Genomic DNA, 26,194 nt, shown 5'->3' on the forward strand with positions numbered 1-26,194 from the left:
AAGACGTTATTCCGGTGACCTGCAAGTAACGGCGTTAAGATTCTGTTAGTTGCATACCGTTGAAAAAAAATACGTTAAAATATTGGGCCGTAAGTAGCCACTTAATTAGCTGGGACCGATAACTACCAAAAGATGATAGTTAAAATTGATAAAAACCAATAACCTAAAAAAATCATATAAGGTTTTCGGGGCATTGGATTCTCACCAATGTTTGCGTTACTCAAGCCGACATTCTCGCTTCCGTTTTGTCCACTACCGCTCGCGCGGGTGCTTCACTCTAAGGCGGAACGCTCCCCTACCGATGTATTTTTACATCCCACAGCTTCAGCAGATCGCTTAACCCCATTCATCTTTGGCGCAAGAGCGCTCGATCAGTGAGCTATTACGCACTCTTTCAAGGGTGGCTGCTTCTAGGCAAACCTCCTGACTGTCTCTGCACCCCTACCTCCTTTATCACTAAGTGGTCATTTAGGGGCCTTAGCTGGTGATCCGGGCTGTAGGCTAGCAACAAGCAAAGAGGCTTTGCTTTAGTGGTATCAAGTAGTGACGGACTCAAGATTTTTTTATAGGGTCGTTAATTTTTAGGCAGTTGATTTTCGCTACATATCAATTTTTTTTATCTGGTTCGGGTCGAATTGGGTTGGGTCACCGCTAAATAGCAAATTTTGGGGCAGTTAATTATCGCTACATGCCTATATATCTTGTTTTCAAATCCCAAATTGAATTACAGCTAGTTTTTTTCTTTTCTTTTTATTCTATTAGGTTTAAACTATTTTATTAGCTGTGGGCTAAACTTTTAACATCAACATGAGCTTAAACCATTGGGAAACTGGGCTTAAACCATTTAATTATATACATCAAAACTATGGGCTTAATTTTTATATTAGATTTATATTTGCAATTGTATAACTTTCTAATATTGTTTTAATTTTTCTTAGAAGTCGATCAAAACTTGATGAGGTCGATCGAGATTGTAGCGCTATAAAAAATCATGGAGGGGCGGATGACCCCCATAGAAGCAATGTAGATCCGTTGGTGCAAAGGTGCTGAGTAAATGTATTCATTCTCAAATAGCGGGGGTTCAAGTTCAATGGTGAATATAAAACAACGTAAGAGAAATAAAGACAGATTCGTAGCATTTTCCTCGTTCTTCCGGCACAATTATTGTACTTCATAAAATGTTCATTTGGGTCGTTAAAAATTTATTATATTTGATGATCACTCTTGTAGGGGTATGGTACTAAAACCCGATTCTACGACCCTAAATCTATTATGTTTGGCTTATTTCATTACATGGACTAATACAATGTTGTTGGGCTGAGGGGGTTTTGTGGAGGTAACCCTAACTGGGCTAGGCCCATTAGGGTACCATGATGGTGGCCATGAGACTCTATATAAGGAGGTCTCCACCTCCTTATCATGGGTCATGCTCAATAAGAGCCACCACCACTTTTTGTGTATGTGAACAAGAAATACTCAGGATATCTTAGCAGTCACCTCCACACCCCCAGAAAAGCCATCGCAGGTCTCACAGTTGCAGGTCACAGCCGCAACCTTGGAAAAGAAGATAAAGACGTGGTTCGTTCATCTCGAAAATCCGTGGAAACATCGTCATGGATCAGGTTAGATTTCGTTTCGTGTTTCGACATTGGCGCCATCCGTGGGAGGGCAACGAACTGCCCTTCGATCTTCATCTCGGCTGTCAGATCTCTCCCAAGAAAAACACAGATTTTGAAGTTTACAGAAAAAGGCTTCAAAGCTTGTTTTATTAAAGCTCAAAAGATCCATAGATCTAAAAAGAGGCTTCCAGATCTGGGCAAGAAGGAAAATCCGTCCAGATCTGATTTGCAGATCTAGGTCTAGATTACAGACCTGGATTTTAGATCTAAAGTTGCAAATCTGACTCTTAAATTGCAGATCCAGAAGTTACCAGACTTCCTCCGCCATGTACGCACGCCCGTGGGTTCTCACTCCACAGCCGTGCATGTGCCGCCGCGGAAACCACCATCTGGGTCCGGGCTTCAGATCTGATTTGCAGATCTAGGTCTAGATTACAGACCTGGATTTTAGATCTAAAGTTGCAAATCTGACTCTTAAATTGCAGATCCAGAAGTTACCAGACTTCCGCCGCCATGTACGCACGCCCGTGGGTTCTCACTCCACAGCCGTGCATGTGCCGCCGCGGAAACCACCATATGATTTTTGCGCAAGAGACCTCCGCCATGCACGCGCACTTGCGAGTCACCACTCTATCGCCGTGCATGCGCGCATCAGGCTACGCGCCAAACTTCAAGGTTGGGAATCCTCCTAATATCCCATATGGCTACGCGCCAAGGTTCAAGGTTGGGAATCCTCCTAATATCCCATATGGCTACGCGCCAAGGTTGGGAATCCTCCTAATATCCCATATGGCTACGCGCCAAACTTCAAGGTTGGGAATCCTCCTAATATCCCATATGGCTACGCGCCAAACTGCAAGGTTGGGAATCCTCCTAATATCCCATATGGCTACGCGCCAAGGTTGGGAATCCTCCTAATATCCCATATGGCTACGCGCCAAACTTCAAGGTTGGGAATCCTCTTAATATCCCATATGGCTACGCGCCAAACTGCAAGGTTGGGAATCCTCCTAATATCCCATATGGCTACGCGCCAAGGTTGGGAATCCTCCTAATATCCCATATGGCTACGCGCCAAACTTCAAGGTTGGGAATCCTCATAATATCCCATATGGCTACGCGCCAAACTTAGGGGTTGGGAATCCTCATACCATATGCTCACGCATCACATATGCTCACGCATATTACACAAAACCAAAGTCTACGCGCACGTGCATGCAACATCTGCACGTGGCGCGTGACATAAAGTAGCTCATAAGACGCCTCTCGCGCGCAAGCTTTATTACTTTCACAGCTCGTAAGTCGCCTCAAGCGCCAGCTCAATTATTATTTTCAAAGCTCATAAGACGCCTCTCGCGCGCAAGCTTTATTACTTTCACAGCTCGTAAGTCGCCTCACGCGCCAGCTGAATTATTATTTTCAAAGCTCATAAGACGCCTCTCGCGCGCAAGCTTTATTACTTTCACAGCTCGTAAGTCGCCTCACGCGCCAGCTCAATTATTATTTTCAAAGCTCATAAGACGCCTCTCGCGCGCAAGCTTTATTACTTTCACAGCTCGTAAGTCGCCTCACGCGCCAGCTCAATTATTAGTTTCAAAGCTCATAAGACGCCTCTCGCGCGCAAGCTCTATTACTTTCACAGCTCGTAAGTCGCCTCACGCGCCAGCTCAATTATTATTTTCAAAGCTCATAAGACGCCTCTCGCGCGCAAGCTTTATTACTTTCACAGCTCGTAAGTCGCCTCACGCGCCAGCTCAATTATTATTCTCAAAGCTCATAAGACGCCTCTCGCGCGCAGGCTTTTATTATTCTTAGCTCGTAAGACGCCTCACGCGCAGGCTTTATTATGCTACAGCTCGTAAGACGCCTCTCGCGCGCAGGCTTTACTATTCTCATAGCTCGTAAGGCGCCTCACGCGCAGGCTATTCATTCTCAGCTCGTAAGACGCCTCTCGCGCGCAGGCTTTATTATTCTTAGCTCGTAAGTCGCCTCTCACGCGCAGGCATTATTATTATTATAGCTCGTAAGTCGCTTCTCGCGCCAGCTTCATTATTATTTTAGCTCGTAAGTCGCTTCTCGCGCTAGCTTCATTATCATTACAGCTCATAAGTTGCCATGCGCGCAAGCTTCGTTATTATTATAGCTCGTAAGTCGCCTCACGCGCAAGCTTCATTATTATTCTTAGCTCGTAAGTCGCCTCCCGCGCGCAGGCATTATTATTCTTAGCTCGTAAGTTGCCACTCGCGCAGGCTCTATTATTATAGCTCGTAAGCCGCCTCACGCGCAGGCTTCATTATTTTTACAGCTTGTCACCATCATGGAGAAAACCTCCCAAAACTCAGACAATAAAGACAAAGCCAAAGAAAAGGGAAAAAAACCGCCTCACACCTTATAAAGTCCAGCGCTCCACCTAGACGCTTGCGCGCCCAGGAGCAACACTGGACTTGGGGGGGCTTGTAGGGGTATGGTACTAAAACCCGATTCTACGACCCTAAATCTATTATGTTTGGCTTATTTCATTACATGGACTAATACAATGTTGTTGGGCTGAGGGGGTTTTGTGAAGGTAACCCTAACTAGGCTAGGCCCATTAGGGTACCATGATGGTGGCCATGAGACTCTATATAAGGAGGTCTCCACCTCCTTATCATGGGTCATGCTCAATAAGAGCCACCACCACTTTTTGTGTCTGTGAACAAGAAATCCTCAGGATATCTTAGCAGTCACCTCCACACCCCCAGAAAAGCCATCGCAGGTCTCACAGTTGCAGGTCACAGCCGCAACCTTGGAAAAGAAGATCAAGACGTGGTTCGTTCATCTCGAAAATCCGTGGAAACGTCGTCATGGATCAGGTTAGATTTCGTTTCGTGTTTCGACAACTCTCTTAGATTGACATGAGTTGTTGTTGTTTCCTTTATTCCACTCTTGTCATTGAAGCTTGTCCTTCTCTAGTTATTGAAGGTTCATTTTAATATTCATTTGTTCATTAGTAACCAACAAATGACGTTACTTTAATAAGAAAAAAAAAGGAACATTTTTAATGACCAAGTACAATGACTAGTGTGATTCAAATTAAAAGTTTGTGTACTTTATGTGATGCCACCCGTTCACGCATGGCTTGTATATTGTAGACAATGCGTGGATAGCATTTTATATCTGACGAATATCAACATGAGCCCCTACTTCTGAGGCAGCTAGCATTAGAATCATCAAAATTTGATCAGTGACTAAAGTAGAACAATGCCTTAAAGGCCTGTAACTTCTTCAGATATCGAAGCTGTTCTAGTTATGTTTGATTTAAACAAAAACGCAAGTACATTCTTATGTTACAACCCAAAATTTGGGCCAATGTTTGGCGTATATTTAATACTAATTTACCTCATTACGTGTTACACTGCATTTATATGTTCTTATGTTTATATGCGGAACTTGGTTTGACTTGTGAAGTTGTGATAGCATAACTTGGTTACGTGCCAATCCAAGTTGATTATGCATGTGTTACAGTGTTAGCCCAAATCATTTATTAATGTGGGAGCCGGCCACCCATATTTAATCTAGTTAAATACAACCCCAACAAAATTAATCTAATTGAGGCCCGGTTATATTTATGGGCTTAAAAGCTCAACTAGATTCAGTGAATCATACTACCCTTGATTGAGCCCAAACTAGTCTTCAGCTATTTGAGCCCATGTATGTAGATCGGCCCAAACTCGATGGATTTTTATATCATTCAAGCCATTTAGTTTGTTATAATCAATATAAGCAAATAAAGAGTTAACTAGTTTTTTACCTTACGCAACATGCAAAAGGCCATTGTTAAAACTTGGACGTTGGTAAAACCCGAGCATTAAGACGATGAGTCGACGTGAATTTGGTCGGTATCGGTTACGTTCATTACGGTATAGACACACTTGGTAAAATTGAGTGTTTAAGATCCAAAAAATTAAGTAATCAAATTAACATGTAAAACGATGTTTATTTGGTCCGTAAACCCAGACGGTGGTAAATCCAAGTGTTGTTGGTCCCAAGCATTGAGGTGTCAACTCGACACAAATTTGGTCGATTTCGATTACGTTCGTTATGGTACTAGAGCTAAAAAAACAAAAAAAAAGTATAAAATTTGAGGTTGACCAATGGCCAATTGGGGTGGGGGGGGGGGGGGTTAATAAACTTGTGCATTGGTAAAAACCTAGCATTGACGGTCACGACCGTTAAGGCGGCGAATCTACGCGAATTTGGTCATCTATGCCAGCTTTGTTATGGCACAAGTACTAAAAAAAAATTGACGTTTGGTCAGTTTCCATTATGTTCGTTTATGGTAACTGAACTAAATAAAAAGGCAAACAAAACAAAACTCACTGACTAATCCGGTGCTGCCGTGCCAAGTGGCCCAATAGGACACTTGCGGCATCTAAGTTCTTATTTATATATAGTAATAATAACTAGGTAGCGAACGCGCCAGGCTAGTGGTATTGACACTCGTTTTACTTATGATAAAAAAACTCGTTTATTTAGTCGGTTGGTAAAAACGCACCTTGCGGATACAAGTCGTCGTTAATTCGATCGGTATTAGGTTACGACTATTGAATAACCCACATAACTAAGTTCTTTAATGATCAAATACAAAAAATAAATTTGTTTTAGAAAACGCGCATTGCAGTGATGAACCAACGCGAATTCTTTCACTTTTATTATTTTGAAAATATTCTTGCTCAATACCTTTACACGAATGCAAATGCATACTATTTGTAAATTGGCACAATCATGGCCGGCTGGGCCATACACAAAGCGGACGACCGGCCAGGGCACTTAATTTTCAAGGGCGTAAAATTATTTGAAACGTATAAGGTTTAAAAATCATTATTGCGATTATAAAATTCCGACGGGTTCGGGATCGAAACGCACATAATATGTTGTTATACCGCCTAATGAACGATGATTAATGTTTCTCCATTATAGTCTAAATGCTTTATGATATTTAATTGATTTATAATGTAAGTTTTAAGGCGTTTTTAATGTTTGCCGGATTTTTCTCGCCGGATTCCGGCTGTAGCCGGAAAAGCGAGGTAGGGGGTGACGGGGTGGGTTTGGGTTGGGTAAAAAAACAAATATTACATATTATTTTAAATGGGCCCTTGTAAAATCAAGTTGTTTTGAGAAAGAAAATTAAAGTAAAATTACAATTTGAACATTTCACTTTGAAATATTATAAAAATGTAATAATAAGTTATAAACTTGGATATTTTGTTATGTTATACTCGTATTGTTTGAAGATCATTTAATTAAGAAATTAAATCCCGGAGTTTCGTGAATTGGACAAATGAATAGAAAATGAACTATCGATAAACGTAAATAATCAAGATTGAAATATTAACGATGCACGATAAACAGAACTACATTGAAACGACAAATCAGGTCTGTTTAACGAAAGCAAATGCAAATTCAAATTGGAATAAAAATATAAATTAACGAATGTTACATGAAACAAATATTGAGAATATTATACACACAGACATATATTTTTTATATATAAAATATTTTTATGAAAAAATATGTATATTTAATGTTTTACCCTAATTATACAATAACTAGCTTGGTATAGTGGTAAAGGGGTATGATTCATAACCAAAAGGTTGTAGGTTTAGTCTCACTTGAGATATTTTTAAGCTTATTTTTATATAAAAAAGTTTTTTATACAACCTAAATTATAACAAAATAAACCCATTTAAAAATTTAATTGTTTAAACCAAACAAAAAACTATTTATATAAGGCCTAAATTTTTTTTACTTATATTTTGTTACTCTTTAGAGTCTACGGGCCTTTTTATTTCGGCTCGACCGAGGCATATAAATTATTGGAGACGACCCTAGGCACAATCAACTCACAATGTGAGAGAAACACATGCATGCTTAGTACTACCTGACTTGGGGTTTCCCTAAACCTCGAGACTATGGTGTAATAGATAAGAATTTCTCTAAACCTCGAGAGTTTAATGAGACTTGGGAACATAGTGTTAGTAGTATTCTAAACATAAGTTTTGCGAACATGTGACCCATGATTTAGTTAAAACTTGTGGGGACTGAAGCGTAATAAACATAAAATAGGAGGCAGTATTGTAATAAAAAAGTCCTAGGGTTCTCTAAGCCTGCATCAACTCGTGTTGCTTACATTTACCTGGCTGCAACGGCGAAACCCTAGCAATCATGGCGTCAACCAAGGCTCTGTCTACCAAGGAAGCCGATGTGCAGATGATGCTGTCTGCTGAAGTTCACCTCGGCACCAAGAACTGTGATTTCCAGATGGAACGTTACGTCTTCAAGCGCCGCAACGACGGTATCATTTCATACTTTTATTCTGCATTCTCTCATTTTACCTGTTAATTGAAACCTTTTGATTCAGTATAGATATTAAGTTAGGTTTGATCAGCTTATTATTAAGATTAGGTGTGTTTGGTAAATGTAGGGATGTCAATTGGGCGTCTGTTTAAGACACGATTAAATAAAAAAAGGTACACTATGTGATTTTTTAAAAATATTTTTGAATAATTAAAATTAGTAGGCTAGAGTTTTTCTTATTGGTACATGAAATTTATTTAAAACTGTGAGATATAAAGTAGTTAAACAAGTTGTATTCATGTTGAGACTTTTGTTAAGCGCATTGTCTTTAACCTGTTTAACACGATAAGACTTGTTTTGCTTGCCCTAACTAAATGTACCAAGTCAGTGATTTAAGCTTTTGAAATATGCATACTAACCTTTTTTTTATAAACATACATTTCTGATGGCTGCTAGAGTGATTGTGGCAATTGAAATTTTTAAAAAAAATTTGTATAGGAATTTACATAATTAACCTTGGGAAGACATGGGAGAAGCTTCAGATGGCTGCCAGAGTGATTGTGGCAATTGAAAATCCTCAAGATATCATTGTTCAATCCGCCAGACCATATGGCCAAAGGGCTGTTCTCAAGTTTGCTCAATACACTGGTGCACACGCCATCGCTGGTCGTCACACTCCCGGTACATTCACCAATCAACTTCAGACTTCTTTCAGTGAGCCGCGTCTTCTTATCCTGACCGACCCAAGAACCGACCACCAGGTTTATAGTGCTTTTGGTTTTTTGTAGTTTGTTTATATGGCTAGGAGATTGAACTTATGCTGTTGATTATGTATAGCCAATCAAAGAAGCTGCACTAGGAAATATCCCAACAATTGCTTTTTGTGATACTGATTCTCCGATGAGATATGTTGATATTGGGATCCCGGCGAACAACAAGGGGAAACACAGCATTGGATGCTTGTTCTGGCTTTTAGCTAGAATGGTTTTGCAAATGCGAGGTGTGATCAACCAAGGACACAAATGGGATATCATGGTATACATGATATTTGAATTCTGATGGCTAAATTAATTGGTTTTAGTTAACAAATGGTTTTCTGAAGAGAGTTTGCGTTTGCAGGTTGATCTGTTTTTCTACAGGGAACCAGAGGAAGCAAAGGAAGAGCAAGAAGATGACTTGGCAGCACCAGCAGATTACACAGATTATGGTGCTGGTGCACTTGGTGACCAGTGGTCTTCTCAAATTCCAGATGCTCAATGGTCAGCTGATGTGGCACCACCACCAATTGCCGGTGCCCCTGTTGCTGGCGGATGGGATGCTGCTGACGGTAAGTTTATTTATTTTTTGGATGTGTGTACTCATTTTTGGCTATTTAGATTTCTAAAGTAGTTATATTTCAGCTCCTGCGTCTGGTGGTGATGGATGGGAAGCTGTGGCTGCCCCTGTACCTCAAGCTGAAGGTGCTGCTGCAACCGGCTGGGATTGAATGCAAGCAACCCTTTGTTGAATTTTACTTTTTAGTGTTTAAATGCAACTACTATGGAACTAGTTTTTTTATGATGATGAATACTGGAATGTTGAAAATTTTTGATGGTTTTGGTATGGAAGAGTTTATTTTGCTTTCAGATTTAGTTGGTTTTGAATATGATGGTTGAAGATTGGTAGAATATACCCGTGCTATGTATCATGTAGCTATTTATAATTGGTGTATGTTTATACTTTATGTAAAATATACAAAGCATAGACAAATCCAACAATCTAAAAACAAAATATTGGTCAGTCATCTTTTACAAATGTTAGATAGTTTACTTGCTTTGTTGAGTAGTTCTTGTGGCATTATTTTTTGTATACGGTTCTACATGTATTAAAGGCAATTGATAAGCTGTGTAGCAACCTGAAGGTTTTATTCACAATTTCACAAAGTAGATGCCGCTATTGACTACTTATAAGTGAACTGAGTTGACCATTCTAAAAGAAAATATGATACATTCACTAGGTACATTTGTCTAAGGGTGTGCATGGTTTGGTTTGGTTTGGTTTGGTGGATTTTGGGCCACTCATGTTGTTAATGTTTTGATAAGTGAACTGAGTTGACCATTCTAAAAGAAAATATGATACATTCACTAGGTACATTTGTCTAAGGTTGTGCATGGTTTGGTTTGGTGGATTTTGGGCCACTCATGTTGTTAATGTTTTGACCATAACTGACCTGTAACGGTGGTTTCAGTTAATTGGTTTTGAAGATTATAGAGACTTGGCTATGAGTCAATTCGCTACGACCAAAACAATGTCACTAGCCTAAAAGTTTGGGCTTGAGTTTTATTGGGCCTAAAAAGAGAAACCAAACAAAAATTCGATAGAAACCATTTTGGATTTGATTCCTTAAATAGGTTTAGAAACCATATGTATGCTGCCTACAATAGTTTTTGTATTGTTTTGTTGTTTTTTTTTCTATAATTATTGTTGATCAACATGGCGTAGACGTGCACAAATCGGGTATTTTTTAAACCCGGAATCGGGTAGGGACCGATTACTTTGAAACCGGGTACAAACTGGAACTGGTTCTCGTCAGGAACCGGGTAGGAACCGTACCCTACCCGGTAGCAAGAAATCAGGTCCCAGTGGAACCAGGTAGAGTAGAAACCGGGTATGGGTTATACCCGAAAACCAGGTACACCAGGTTTTCCATTTTTTAAACACTTTTTGACCGCTAGGGATCGGTTCCAACGGCTATATAGCTGTTTTTGGACCGTTGGAACCGGTTTTGAATATATAAAACACACACACATAATATATATAGGTAGGTTAAGTTTAGAACTTGTTAAACCACTTCCTTAACTTGTTAAACACTTCCCTAACTTGTTAAACCATTTCCCTAACTCTAAAACACAATTTAGATTAAACCAATGGCAACCAACGATGATGTTGTTATGGCCATTGATACCCCGAGATGCCACAAGGTTTGGGTTCATTATGACCTGTGTGTTATGACCGACACACAAGAGATAGCGCGTTGCAAATATTGTGGCAAGTTTTTGAAAGCGAGGTCGAATTCCACTCTCCGTAAGCATAACAATAAGTATTGTAAGGAAAAAAAAAACGTTTGGACGCTAAAAAAATAGAGGCGGGGGAGTCGTCCGGTTCTGCAACTCCAGTCCCCTCCGTCGGTAACAAAGCTTAATGGATGTAGAGAGCGGGATGAAAACGACAAACAGTGTTTGTTATTTTAGTTTTTATGTTTAATAATGTTTGTAGTTTCTCGTTTTATAATAAAATGTTCGTCGTTCCGCTATAACATTAATGTAATGAAGTGGCTGTAATATATATATGTTTATGATTTATGACTTTAAGAGTTAGTTTAAGACAAGTTGTTATTTAAAACAAACCAATGACACTTTAAAAACCGGCTACATTGATCGAGTGATTCGTGTTGCATATTACATGACTAGAACAAATAGAACAAATACGAATTAAAATTCTTCAAACGTCTTCGTCTTCGTCTTCGTCTTCGTCTTCTTCTTCTTCACTTGATACCCGGAAGATTGCCCTTCTTCCACCTCTTCATCATGAATTGGACGTTCAAGTGGTATTTCATCATCAAAGTTCGCCTTGCCTTGTATGCGATCCATCGCGTCCAAATGATCTAAATGCACATCTCTAACGACCCGGGAGTGAGTTTGGTTCTTCGCATCGATAATATCCTTCCACTAAGTGAAAACACCGATTCTGAAGCAACCGTTGAAGCTTGGATGCTTAGCAAGTCATGAGCCATGGTGGAAAGAATAGGAAATTCGTTTTGATTTCCTTTCCACCAAGCCAAAACATCAAGGTTGCGAATATCTTCGACCGATGCACCTTCAACATAGTTTGCTCCACTATATCGCCCAAGTTCACTTGTTGGCGTGTTTCCCCTTTGCCGCTTAGCCGTCGACTCACGAACAAAATTCATCATATTTATAAGCTTGTCCTTACATGGCTTACTTGTTGTTGCTTGCCTCACAAAAGTCGACTTTGAGCTTGGACCATAAACTTGAAACTAATGATCATAAATTTCTTGAAGGGATTTGTTAAAAGAATCCTTTGCTTCCGTCGACAACATCGAATCGATCTAATGCATACCCATGTTGTCAAATATTCCTTGATCAATGCCTCAACCCCGGCAACATTCAAGTAGGGTTTAAAGCGGCGGCACAAGTAAACATCGGTGGTATGTCTTCAAAATATTTTTTGAACTTCTCCTTCGTTGGCTCAACAATATTCTTGAAAAGATCATTCTTGTTTTCAAACTCTTTGAAATTCAAGGAGATTGATAAACCCCCGACAATTTAGTTGTTGCGGTTTTGAAAACATCAAGAGACTCTAAGATATAACCGATATTTACCGTCCGCAAACATATCGGCTTCGCACCGATCCACAAGAGTTTTATGAAATGGTTGTAATGTTTCTTGTTGGGAAAAAACACACGAGAGCATATGACAAGTTGAGTTCCAATGGGCTGGAACGTCCCAATTTGGCCCAAAATATTTTCTTTCAACTGATTTGCAATAATTTTTATATTCAAGATGTCTTCTTTTCCCACTTTTAAAAACATCTTGTAACATATATCTAAAGCATCTCAAACTGGCTTCCATGGTTTCATTGGCAAGACCTTGATCAACCAAATTGATAATATGGGCAACACATCGAGCAAACCTTGTTGAATCACGAACTTCGTCATCCTATCATGAACCGCTTTCATGTTGTAACGAAATATTGTCCAATCTCGACCCAATTCAACTTGGTCCGATGCGGGAACTTCTTTTAACACCTTGCAAAATTTCTTTTCGATGTGCTTTTTTAAAGTTGAGTTCGAATTATGCTTTAAGAAAGTGCCACAAAATTTGCAACGAGCCTTTAGGTCTCCATTGATCAACTCAAACAAATCCCAATTCCGCCATACGTCTTCGTTGCGGTTATGCGGGATGACCCGTACAACTTTGGGGTCATCTTCAACACGAACCGGGCCACTAAAACATATGTAGAAGCAACCTTCCTTTTGCCCTTGTTTTTGCTTGCCATAATAACAAGTGGTGGTGGAAGTGCAAAAAAATTGGAGGTGTATGTAGGTGAGTCGGGAGTGTAAAACAAGTGTAAACCGAGAAGATTTTTTTTTTTTGAGTTGGGTGGTGAAACAATTGATCAAAGACCATATTATATAGTTTTAGGACCTCAAAAACCGGTTACGATGGTCCTAAACGGTTATATTACCGTTGGAACTGGTTCCAACGACTATATTTGAAAACAGAAGCATTTAATTGGAAAAACCCGGTGGAATCGGTTATTCCGGGTACGAATCGGAACCGGGTAGGAACCGATTTCTGAAAGAAAATTAAGGACCGGGTAAGGTTTTCTGGGTATAATATAACCCAAACCGGGTATTGGGTACACTGAGTACGAACCGGAATCGGTTCCGAATCAGTTCCATCGGGTCGGATATAGAACCAGTTTTTTTTCACCTCTAATATGGTCTTATTGGATGCAAGAGATGGGTGATTTTTAGTAATATGAAAATATTATGTACACTAGGAATGTCTTAGACTTCAATACTAATTCTCTCGCTCATACGCGTAGTGGTAACTAAACACATTTTTGTGTGTGTGTGGGGGGGGGGGGGGTATCATGTGGTTTCCCGATCACTATTGGTTAGTTTTGTAAAAAGTGACGTAATGGTAAAATTGCCCCGCAGTCATTACTCACATATTTTTTCTATTTTTTTTTTCTAACTTTTTCTAATATAAAAGAAATAGATATATATATTTCATTAAATAAAAATATACATTAAAATAAAATACATAATTGAAACAACCCTTTATTCAATAAATAATTAGAGAAAAAAAAAACTATTTCCAGTTTCATTGGTGTTTGAATTTTGTTATGATTTCAAATGGATTGTTATCGAGAGCGTTAATTTGCCTGGCCATCTTTTGTCATTTCAAACACATTTGGTGCTCTGTACGATCGCTTGATCCTCCATCTGAAACAAATAGTTATAAACTCATGGCCAAAAACCCGACGTTCGTTGTTCCACAAGGTTCAAGTATTCGGAAATATAGGCCCAGGCCTTTCCTAACGCGGCCTCTTCTTCATGGGTCCATCTTCGTGAACCTACCCTAATTATTGGTTGGGGATTTGGTTGCTCTATATAAAATGATGGTTTGGAGAGAAATTGATAAAATGGTTGTAGAATAGTGCATAAAATTAGTGGAGAGTATTATTTGTAAGTGTAAAAAACCCAAAAAAATTTTGTTTTTTTTTTAAATTTTTGACCGTTACCAACTGTCAGATTGACCGGTCAAAGACTCAACTTCTTTGTGCTGGAAAACGACCATCACGAAAACAGAAGGAAAACCGGGGGGACTGTTCACCTAGTTGTGCCCCACTTCCCCAAATACGAGCCTACCACGAGTGGTCTAATTCTCACTTCTCGGTTAGTTACGCCGATTATGGCATTTAACTTACCCCTACATTTGTTTAAGGTTAAGAGCATCGATAATGAAATCGCCCATGAGATGTGAACCGCCATGCTTTTGTACCCCTAGGTAGACCTTAAAAGAGAGATTTGAAGTTGTTAGTCTGTGGCTATAGATGCCAACAGACGGACTTGTAATTTAATTAATTTATTTGTGGCACGCTTCTCAAGTTCTTAACCAAATTTTTTCTTGACCAAAAATTAAAATATAAACCAGTTTTATGTAGACTGCAGAAACACTCAAACAAGCTCTATTTTGGTGGGACTGAAACTCAAATTCTGTGCACTTGGATCTGGTAGCGTATCCATACAAAAATATTATTGAAAGTTAAAAATGCCGCTTGCCGCAATCAACAGGGACAAAAATAAAGTGAATATGAATCGTATTGGGAAGGATTGTTGGGTCGTTATTCTGTCCAACAACCTGAAAAATCATGTTTCATAAATAACAACCATACCTGATAAAATCCCAAAAATAACAAAGCTATTAGTAGGATCCATTTGACTTTAGTGGTTTCATGAATAAATCACTATTAATGACAAGTGGGGTAAGATGAACCTAACCTTAAGAGGCTTCTTGACCTTAGTAGTCACAGAAGTTGAAATGAAACATTTAAGGGCAATTTTACTCCTTCACACCACTAGTTATGTTCATGGCTCTAGACCATATTATTTAATTATAAGGGCTGGGCAGTCGACCAAAAAACTGTATAATAAAAAATATACATGTATGCATATTTACAAAGATTCACATACCTAAGGTTTTTAGCACAAACTACAACAAACTGTTCCTTTTTTCCCCTTAATTCATGAACTCCATACCTTAATAACCTCCGTTTTACCTTTTCATGATACCATTTATTTCTCCACATCCTTTGGATGGGAATGGTTTCACTATCAAATTTATTGTTCCATTGCAAGCAAAACTGATCAAGTGAATAAAACACCTCCATGCATCACCCACTTCACAAATCCATCCGAGTATTCACCTCCTGTCACCTCTTGCTCTTTTCCCTAAAAGTATAATCGAATTCCATAAGCTATAATCCTATAAAACGCCTGCATAAAAAATTTGAAAATTGTAAAAAGTAAGACTCACCTTGAAATGCTGGCATGTTTCAGAATCACATGATCGAGGCCCGTTTTCGTTGATCACATTCTCAGATGATTGACTGCATACAGGAGAGGAAATGGATATGGATCTGCAACAGAGAAGGTAAGTCTTTTCAACAAATTTATGACACCATTACTACATTAATATGGAATTAAAGAATGAATATTTCCATACCTTTCATATGGTTCATCTTCACATGAATTTGCAGATGAAGAAATCAGGTCAACATCAAGAAAATTTGAACAGTTGAAAGAATCCAAACGCTTGTTGTAGAATATGCGATCACTGTTTGAATAATCTTCAGAAAGAGCATCCAAGAAAAGTCGCCTACCAGACATCACAGGCGTATACCTACATATGTTTCGAATATAAAAAAAAATCCAGGAATACACCAGAATGACTATGCATAATATTATACAAATAATACCAATACTAATATAAGATCAATGGACTAAATCTAGAATCTTGGGAGCAGACCTTGGATAAGGTGAATCACTTTCACTAGTCGAGATTTCAGGTGATGATTCAGATAGGACTTTTCTATTATCAGCTTGTTTTTCTTCAGAATATGCATGCACGGACTCTTCATTCCCCTGCTGATAATCAATCGCAGAGCTGGCATCACGGAGAATGTTGCCATCTGACATTGACCTTTGAAATGGTGCCCTGCATATGCAGAAAAACATGAGCTCCATCTAAAGTACCAGCTTTATTTCCATGTTTATTATTATTGTTATTATTATTTATTTTTTTTCAAATATCTGACCTTGTGGTTTCATCAAGATAACTAGAACCACGGCTTCCAACATTGTAGTGTTGGTCGGAGTCCAATTCCCATAATGCAGGTCTACCAAGTTGTGGCTGATAATGACCCAAGAACCTGCTCAAAGAATGACCGTTATGACCCAAGTTGTAATATCATAATCATTAAACATGTTTAAGAAAAACTTAAATATTTCTTTTACTTTTATATTTTATGAATAAACACATTTTTTTGCTAACATATACAGTAGATCAGAGCAGGAATGTTTTAGCTTACACATTAATGGCATCCTGCTTTTCAGCATCCATGTATGCATTACTGTAGTAACGCTGTAGAGTCCTAAAGAATTCCTGGGATTGAGTTGCTGCTTTCCATTGACCTCTTCTCTGACTAAATATCTGCATAAAGAAGTTTCATTATTCTACATTCACATAACAGCGTCTTATTTGAGTTAAAAGAATTCAAATGGTCACAGTTAAAAATGCAATACCTTATTGTGAGCTGCAGATCCACCATACTGATGTGCTAGGGTGTCACCCATTTTCTCATAAACCCCCATTAAGTCATCTGCTAGAGGGGAATCCAGCCCTATAGTTGGGGAATCCACATATCCTAAAGCGTGCAGTTGATGGCCAAGTGCAGCCCAACCATAGGCATATTGGGCAACATTTGTTCGGTCCAAACAATCTATACAATTAGTTCTAAGAACACCCGTCTGATATCTAGGAGGTTTGACCGTGAATTTCCTACTTGTATTGCTGCTAGCATGACTAAATACATTATCTGACATGTCAGCATCATTGTTCTCAGTACCATTGTGTTGCAAACAGTGATCATCACCACTTTCATCCCTGCATCAATGTGGTTGAACCAAACACTATGAAACTCGTACCCTCAAATCCAAACACCCCCTTAAACTGTTGAATCACAAAATAGTCTGCCATAAAAGAAATATATCTGGAGTAACTTACTCCAAAAAATTTAACTCTTGAGACTTCGAATTTGGGGTGACTTGACAGAAAAAGAAGCCAGTTAGGTCCAACGCATAATTAGCAACTTTTCCCAAAAGTGCCAGCACGTTTGTAGATCTGCTGAGAAACCCAATACAGAAAAATGAAGTGTTTAAAAAAATTACCTAAAAAGAACCAAAAACATGTGAAAGAAATCTAAAAATGTACTTTCTAGAATATTTGTTTATATCCCAATGAAGAAACTTCAAGCGGCTTTCCCGAGGTAAATCTTTATTAATCGACTCGATAGCATTAGCAAACTCCATACGAAGAAGGGATTCCCTTGGTTTTTTTTCCTTGGTCTGAAAAAAAAAACACGGCGACGGATATAACTAAAAGAACTCGTCGCAAAAATGCCATAAATTGTATAAATAGGAGTTATTTTTACCTTAACTAAATTCAATATGATAATTGGATTACCGTATCGCTTGTAAAGATTCTGGAAGTGAAGCCTAGTGGCTTCATAAGTATGGTCCTTTTTTGACACTAAAAGGACAAAAAAAATACTTAGCAAATTAAATAGTAAACACCAACCAAACAATCTGAAAGTTGTTAGTTCTTACAGACGATATCTGGCTTCATATTCAATCTTGAAGTTTCTTGAGACCAAAACAAAGGTATTGAACCCCGGTTTTGGACAACAGAACTTATTTTCACAGGGGAACCTTCTGGAACATCTTCAAATACTATTTGTTCTGTTTCGACATCATTGGCAACACGGCCCTTTTCATTCACCCCTCTTTTCAAGTATCTACACCATACATCGAAAAAATGGGTAAGAAGAGCCAGAAGAAAAATAGAACAAAATTGCAATATCCAAATGCCACTTTAATATAATGATCAAAAGCACAATAATCATGCTATCAACCGGTTTGAACCCAAGACATGCTGCAAAGAGTCATACATATAAAACATAGAAACATACATCATATTATTACACGGCTCAACATTGTCAGCGGATTTGGACTAACATCAGCCATTGAATTTGCAGTCAGAAGAACAAAACTAAATGAATTCAAAGATTAAAGGTAATCAAACCTGGTTCCAGCGTAATGACGAGATCGTCTAGCAATGAGAGTCAGCTTGAATTCCTTGTCAGATATCAATAGTTTGACCTTACAAAAAAATAAAAAAGAAACGTGACTTGGTTATAATAATAACTACACAATCATAAGCATGCATTTAAATCATGTTTTTGCCCATTCCCATTTCCCTCTATGTGCATGCTATGAGGAACATAAAAGTACTGTTATAAAAGTATATATAGCACACAAGCATGTTTCTATTTCAAAATTTTTGCATATGATCATATAATACAAACACATAGTCGCATTGCTTCAAAATTCCTTCATTTTAGAGAGTCCGAATAAACGACAAACAGAGAGCATTTGCTTTTATAAACATTTACAAAAAAAGACCAACAAAATCAAGATTAAAGTATTCCATTAGAAAACAAGAAATTATAGTAACTGGGTTGGTCAATACTGGCACCACAAAAAAACTTGATTAATACCAAAACATTAAATTAGCATACACAAGATTTTGATGTAAATAACCATCACTTTTCAGGTTCTAGAGTCAAAGATACCTGCTTGAAGAATCCATAAACTAATGCTACAGTCCAGAGTTTATTCTTGAGCTGACTGTGGACTGCAGTAGTCAAAAACTCATTCCAGACAAACATCGTTTCATAAATGTGTTGGCCTGATTCCTGAGCAGACAAATTCTTTTGAAGACTTTGCATGACATGGTAGGAGTAGCTAAAAAAGAAGTCCTTTGTAAGATCCACCGAGCACAAGAGCTTCTTGTATCTAGTCAAACAGAAAACAATAAAAGCAAATTAAATGTCCAGAAATCTGGCTGAATGCTTAAAGATAAATAACTAAAAATAAACACAAAACCTGATAACCATAGAAATTAGACATGAATATATAGCCACAATTAAAAAAAAAAAAAACTGGTTTTCCTGTGAAACCCTGATGATACCTTGTCTTACTCAAGAGTTTAAACTAACATCACAACAGCAATGGACTTCGCCCCTGTAATTCTCAGGAAGTAAACGGGCAAAAACTCTTTCTATCAAATGAAAGAAACTAGAGGGGTGTAAAAGAGGAAGCACTACATATCAGCTAAATTTAGCATTACAAATACAGCAAGAGAATTAATTGTAACAAATGGTTAATTTAAGAAGGGCAAGCTGTTTATGTAAAACTATCAGAATAACAAATAAAAATCTTGCAACTATCTGAGGGAGAGAGACATTAAACGTGCAAAAAAGCCAATATTATGAGTAAAAACAAGAAAGGTAAATGGGACACAACCAAGGTTAAAGTCAATGGTTATCATGATACAATGATTAACGAGTAATTCCCGAATTCTATTAGCTTTGCGTCGCCTAAAAAATACCAAATACATTTTACATTTACATGCAGAATTGACGAAAGACCTGTTCTCATTCTTAGAAAAAGCCACATTAAGTGCATTAGTAGAACTGGGAACTGGCAAGATCTTGCTCTGGGCAATTGCATACACCGCATGACCACAAATCACACCAATCTTCCTTCTTTTTGTGATGATCAGCATGTAATAAGGTCCCAAAAACTTTATAAACCCTAAAATCAGAAAACAGACCGGTGAGAACCTTAATCGTTTTAACGCGTACTCATTCAATTAAAACATCATAATAAAGCATACCGATGATGCCGTAACAGGCGGTAACAAATTTAAGCCCCCCTGTGGACTCATTTCCAACATCGATACGGTGTAGCAACTCCGAGCATTCACTTTCTGTGTACTGTGTCGAATCTTCAGTAACACTCAGCTCAGAAACTTCTGACCTATCAATCTTTAGCACTCTCCAAACCGCTCGGTTTTTACTCCGTCCAATCATGTAGAAATTCTGTTGCAAAAACCGATGTCAAAACATTTAATGAGTAGTATCCAGTATCCAACTTTAGTAATTCAACCATCACAAAAATAGAAAGCTGCTATAATAGATCTACAAATTTTCTTGAAGTTTTAACGTTCCACACATGCATAACTACCGATTACTTAGCCATTATCAGTCTCTTAGCTCAAATGCCACAAATACATGTTAAATAATATCTCTAAGCTAATTAAGTATCACAAAAATTAACTTCACGTCAACACTATTAAATCCAGTCAACTTAAAACCTAACCATAACTCCATAAGCCATAAGATCAAAATCACAACAGAATTTCACAAATGAACAACATAAACCAAGAGATATGACTCGAATTATACCGAACGAGTCTCGTAGAGCCTCGATTTGTGCAGATACGCATTCTCAAGTTTAGGCATCTCTCTGATCCAATCACGTTGATCGTTCACTGAATCCATAGTTTTCGGAGGCCCGAGCACCGAGCCCGGGCTCAATCACACAATCAAAAACAGATACCGGTTCGAGATCTTCGGCCGCCGGAAACCTAACCTTCACCACGTCAAAAAAAGTCGTAAGTAACTAACTAGATTCAATAACAGATACAACAATCAATCAATCAAATAGAGTAAAATTGGAATCGAATAGAAGAAGTTGAAAGCTGTATGTATACCTGGAATCTATAAGCTGTGATCGTTGAAATGAAGTTTAGATCAGAGAACAGTTGAAGATATGATGATCCGGTGGAGAGAGAGAGAGAGAGAAGAAAACGAGATGCCCGGCGACTGTAATGTAATATAATCCACAGAAATGAAAGAATAATAATAAATTTAGGTATTTTTGGTATAGCAGTAGATTTATTTAAAAAGTAAAGTAACATAACACCTGGGCTAGGCTACGGCGTAAATGTAATTTCTATATTCCCGCTAACATTATTTCTCTTCTCGCCTAATTCTTTTTCTTTTTATTCTATTCTATTCTATCCCCATTTCAACACAACAATTATTCCATTCGTTTATTCCATTTTTTACCTACTATTAATCATTACAAATATATCAACTTGTTAGTCAAAAATTATATACATACAAGCCTGTATAATTAGCTAATTATAGAGGGTTAAACAAGGTTTATTTATTTGTAGTTTATCTTTTTTCTTTTTTCTTTTTTCAATTTTAATTTTAAATGGGTTTAGTTTGTTTATCCACATGACTCGAACCACATGCATAACATGATAATGAAATAGGTTACACATGTGATATTTGGAGCATTCACGCCACTTATAATCTTTCATATATTTAAAATAGATGGAAAACATGAAAAAAAAAAAAAGAAGTAACTTTATCCCATTTTATATACTTTTTCTTATTTATAATTTAAATACAATTGTATATATCGGTTGAGTAATGATTTCTTTTATATACCAACTCACTATTCATTTCATACAATTCTTTTGTGAACAAAGACTCTCCAATTAGACGTGAAGAATGTATATGAATAAAGATTAATACCTGGATGTGAATGCTCTTACAACCTAAATGCTATAGATCCAACCTTAACATGCGATGAGTTCGTATTGTATTAGAAATTACCATCTCTGCACGTATCTATTACATGATATTTTAAATTTTAGTTGTATTATGTAACAAAAACTAGCAATGATATGAGGAATATAACATGCTAGGGGCTTAGTCATCTTATCAAGTCTTGCTCAAATTAGATAAAACTTCCAAATGGAAATGGGATGAATGTATATATTATTATAATTACGTTTTATTCTTTTAGATAATCATTTTCTTGATATGATTTATCAGAAAACACAATCACAAAGACATGATTTGTTGATTTAAAAATAGGAATTATTACATGAAATATATGTTTGGAAGTTGCAACAATTTCCCTGTTGGTTGGGGTTCTGATGATATTGAATATTGATAATGATATAATATTAATAATTAATAATTATTATTTATTAATTTAAACGTAATGAATTGGTCAAAACTTGGGTGAAGCAATAGAATATGGAAACGTGTACTTTTCAATTTTGCTTAAAACCAAATTAATAAATGTCATTAAAAATATTAAAATTAAAAGATGCTACTCAAATCAGATGTTACCTTCCAAGAGACGAGGTCGAGGAAAATTTCTTGTTTGGAAATTTAGTTTGAGAGATGACATGTCAGTCACGATGCGGAAGACGTGTCCACATGTTCCAGCCGGACGTTAGATGACGTGTCATTGTTTTGCTGTTTTTTAGTTGCCATGTGCCGCCGATCACTCTTTGCCAGATCCCAGATGCTATTTCATTAAATAATAGTCCAACAATAATTGGTTTTTGAGTTCAACTTTCTTGAATTTTAACCAAGTCATTATAACTTTTCCTAACACAATTCAGGTTTAACCAAGTCAAAACATCGCACCACAACATACGGCATGCCGACATCTTTGAACGTTCTTAGGTAGCACAAATAGAGTATTCGACTCGTCATCCAACTTGATGTCGAAATAGTGTTCATAAATATTATAAAACATTTTATATACAAGACATAATATGAAAAAAAATTACAATGCACTTTATAACTAAAAGAATATAAAAAAAAAGAGGATACGGTGGATGAGAATTTGTGTTTAAAACGGGTAATTAAAAACAGATTATACATATCCCTTTAGAGAGCGCACATGTCTCTCATGTACAATAATCGAAGTTATGTGTACAACCAGAGAATACTCTTGCCCTAAAGCTTTATCTGAAGCTAATGGCAATAAATTACTTTAGATTGTTAGAAAGTTGTTTTTTCGTGTGCTTGTGAAAATGCACATATAAAGACTAAAATCAACTAACGTATCAACATTAGTTGTAGTTAAATCAAAGGAGAGTTGATTAAACAATAAATTTGTATAAATCGTATTTAACCCAATTTATTGGGTTAATGTTCTAAGAGCATTCTCAATCCATTCCTTAAAATTATGTTAGGGAGATTTGTAAATTATATGGTATGATTATGAGTGGTTATAAGTAGAAGAGAGAGAAAATTTACATGAGAAAGTTAAATTTGGGGTTTCACTGTAGATACTGTATAATTTTTTAATATTTTCATAAAGTAGTTGTGAGTGAAAAAGGGAGAAAATATGATGATAAAGGTATAAAAATATTATTTAATTAAACAGAAGAGAAAAAATACAATATTTTTTAGTGTAATTATATGATATATATGGATATAGTGTAGGGAACGGGCTGGAAATGCTCTAAGAATCCTTTTGTTTCAACTTTTCAACAATAATAGAGCAACATCCACTCGTGTTGATGCCTATTAGCCTTAATAGCGTGCCTTTGGCATAAACGAGGCCTAAGGATCTACGATAGGAATCCATTAGTGAGAGCTGACATCATCATCATGTTTATGTCACTATCCATTGGAATGAAATGTCGGCAAGAACATCCTACTATGGAGCTTCCTACTAGCAATAACTCATCACCAACAACTAGAAGATCAGTAGTAACCCTTGTCTGCTTATCATTAGAAAATGTCAGTAACACCATCAAAATTGTGGATTTAATGACCAATTCATGGCGTTTGCATGATTCATGTAACACCCATTAAATATTGGGTTTCGTTTGAACACTTCGAAAGTATAAGGGTCACAGTGTAATAAAGCCAAAATCAAAGTTAAGGTTTAACGTGAATATTGGCCAAAAAGTTGGTTCGACGGACCATCTAACTAAGAGGGCCGTTTCAGACGACCCGCATTAGGGCTCAAAAGTGATTGGCGGTTTTGATAATATGATGCATCATCTTATCCTTCTAACGGTTCGCCTAATGAATGAAGTAGCACTATTTTTGACAATCGTTACCGTGGCAACAACCCGTTAATCATTATCACTTTGATATTGCCCTATAAAAGGAGTGTTTTTGGCGTCCATTCATGCACAAACTATTTCTTTTGAATAAAACGAAACGTCTAATGCAGAAGAGAAACTTGTGACGACCTGTTTAATGATGAAAATGGTTAAAATGGCTTTTTCAATCATACGGTTTTAAACCACTTAACAACTCATTGTTTTAAGAAAAATTTGAACTTATAAAACTAGACCTTATAAAGGTCTAGTAGTGATAGACCCATGGTTTAACTATAGGCTGGGAGTAGAGCCGACCCAATAACTTTAATGGGTCAAGTTAGGGCTTCAGACCTTTAAACAATAAAGACTCCTATTTTTGTTAAAATTATTTTGTAAATATTAGGTTTTTCCCTTGTGGCTGAGAACGTGATTCGGTTTGCTAAAATGGTAATTGCAATTAATCATCTGTCAAATTAACTTGCAATTAATGGAAATTGGCAATTAACCGAAATTGGAATTGAGTTGTTGATGGGTAATTTACATAGTTTGTAACAGCTTAATGTTTCTATAAATATCCTAGAACTTAGTCTTAAATCTCATGGTTGTTATTAAAAAGTTTTCTAATATCAGATGGCAATTTGTGAACTTTCATTGTGAATTGCCAATTGCTTTCAAATTAAATTTATCGTGTTGCCAATTGACAAGGGGTTTGCACCTCTCAAATTGATTGTGCCAAACTTTCAGGGTATGTTTGATATGGGATAATAAAATAGATGAGAGAATGGAATGGACGTGGTAATAAAATGGATGAAAAAATGAAATAGATCATTACCATTCTATTGTCATGTTTAGTTACCATGTAAGAATGAAATGATTAATCACTTTATTATTATTAATATTTTTATTAGTAATAATAATAAAAAATAAACAAAAATAAAAATAAATAATATTCATAATAACTATTTTTAGGGCCTCATGCTGGAACGAGATCGTCAAACCGTATACGCGTTGTGAAATGTTAACTCATCAAATTTTAAAAAAATTATATTGATAATGTAGTAATATTTCTAATCAAATAATAGTTATATGGTAATATACAAAACAATATTGATAATTATATAATAATAATAATATAATGACTATAATTAGAAAGTAATAATAACAATTATACTATAATAATAATTTTATAATAGTAATAATGATGGTTGACTTTTTAACTTTTTCATTTCTTGAAAGAATGAAAAAAAAACACCCATACCCAAAAGAATGAAAATATTAAAAATTGCATATGGAATGGTTCATTCCATTCATGCATGGTAAACAAACATGTTTTTTTTTATTTCTTTATAATAACCTATTACATTCCATTTTTTATTCCTTCATAACAAACACTACTTTAAGATTAGTGTATCTAAATCTAATAATCTATTCAACTATGTAATTTTGCTTGTTATTTGCTACTTATAGATTAGAACACTGTTAATTTGATAACTGCATTTTAGTTTAACACCTGAACATCACATATTAGAACTTTGTTGAATAAGTCAGATTATTACTAATAATTCTATTATCGGTACCAAACTCAGTGAAACATGAGGATTTATATTAAAAAGTTTTTGAGAAAATGCCCCAACATTTTAGTTCAATTGAGGCATCTGAAAACCTTGGGCTGCCACTGGCCGAGAGTTATAAAAAAGAATGACGAAAACCATCATCCAATAGTTTATTAGGTTAACGCATTTAATTCTTTCAAAACAAAAGTCATTTAAATATTTTTGTGTGGTGAAAACGCTTGATGCATAATGAATGTTTAACCCGATAACATTCAGACTACATGGGCACGTATGCAACAAATTTGCTAACACCATGCTATAGATGAGAAGGTGTAACAGGATAGCAATATTGAACCCGATTGTAGGCATACGCAAAATATGAGTAAGATTGGAGATGTAGTTGGTTACAATAGTTTTACTCTTATGCTAATCGGCCTAGAGAATCTGTAACATGTTAATAATATGATAAAGTTTTGTTTTAACAATGGATATGAAGTCTACACTCTTTGATAAAAAGCTATATGTTTTGTCACTTGTTAGTTCCACATTAATTCTC

At 36.7% G+C, this 26,194-nt stretch overlaps 2 protein-coding genes across 3 annotated transcripts; one reads left to right on the plus strand and one right to left on the minus strand.

The window, feature by feature from the left end:
- The first annotated feature begins 7,822 nt into the window (after positions 1 to 7,822).
- LOC143541501 (small ribosomal subunit protein uS2y-like) lies at positions 7,823 to 9,580 on the plus strand. Its single transcript, XM_077034317.1, has 5 exons — positions 7,823 to 7,953; positions 8,454 to 8,716; positions 8,793 to 8,990; positions 9,075 to 9,282; positions 9,356 to 9,580. Exons 1-5 carry the CDS (start codon positions 7,824 to 7,826, stop codon positions 9,439 to 9,441), a joined length of 885 nt encoding a protein of 294 aa, XP_076890432.1. The 5' UTR covers position 7,823; the 3' UTR covers positions 9,442 to 9,580.
- Positions 9,581 to 15,206: 5,626 nt separating this feature from the next.
- LOC143541502 (phosphoinositide phosphatase SAC2-like) lies at positions 15,207 to 20,760 on the minus strand. 2 transcript variants are annotated; one of them, XM_077034319.1, is made up of 16 exons: positions 20,616 to 20,760; positions 20,045 to 20,249; positions 19,797 to 19,962; positions 18,939 to 19,161; positions 18,389 to 18,465; positions 17,914 to 18,101; positions 17,739 to 17,836; positions 17,519 to 17,652; positions 17,312 to 17,428; positions 16,831 to 17,191; positions 16,617 to 16,738; positions 16,344 to 16,457; positions 16,055 to 16,243; positions 15,752 to 15,928; positions 15,563 to 15,665; positions 15,207 to 15,477 (listed from the first exon to the last, which is right to left on the minus strand). In XM_077034319.1, the coding sequence occupies exons 1-16, from the start codon at positions 20,709 to 20,711 to the stop codon at positions 15,394 to 15,396; spliced, it is 2,454 nt and encodes an 817-aa protein (XP_076890434.1). In that variant the 5' UTR covers positions 20,712 to 20,760; the 3' UTR covers positions 15,207 to 15,393. The 2 variants fall into 2 exon arrangements, with proteins under 2 accessions (XP_076890434.1, XP_076890433.1); XM_077034318.1 differs by having other exon boundaries at positions 17,312 to 17,431.
- Between the last annotated feature and the right edge of the window lie 5,434 nt (positions 20,761 to 26,194).

This window comes from Bidens hawaiensis, unplaced genomic scaffold (assembly GCF_021521415.1).
Source record: "Bidens hawaiensis isolate Kalapana, Puna unplaced genomic scaffold, B.hawaiensis_p1.1 tig00012605_1, whole genome shotgun sequence".
Classification (NCBI taxonomy): Eukaryota; Viridiplantae; Streptophyta; class Magnoliopsida; order Asterales; family Asteraceae; genus Bidens; species Bidens hawaiensis.

Coding starts and splice junctions, on each gene's coding strand:
- LOC143541501 (XM_077034317.1), top strand. CDS start 7,824: ATGGCGTCAACCAAGGCTCTGTCTACCAAGGAAGCCGATGTGCAGATG. Junction 7,954..8,453: donor CTTCAAGCGCCGCAACGACG/GTATCATTTCAT, acceptor AAATTTGTATAG/GAATTTACATAATTAACCTT. Junction 8,991..9,074: donor GACACAAATGGGATATCATG/GTATACATGATA, acceptor TTGCGTTTGCAG/GTTGATCTGTTTTTCTACAG.
- LOC143541502 (XM_077034318.1), bottom strand. CDS start 20,711: ATGGATTCAGTGAACGATCAACGTGATTGGATCAGAGAGATGCCTAAA. Junction 16,244..16,343: donor TATCTTGATGAAACCACAAG/GTCAGATATTTG, acceptor CTGCATATGCAG/GGCACCATTTCAAAGGTCAA. Junction 15,929..16,054: donor AGTGATTCACCTTATCCAAG/GTCTGCTCCCAA, acceptor AAACATATGTAG/GTATACGCCTGTGATGTCTG.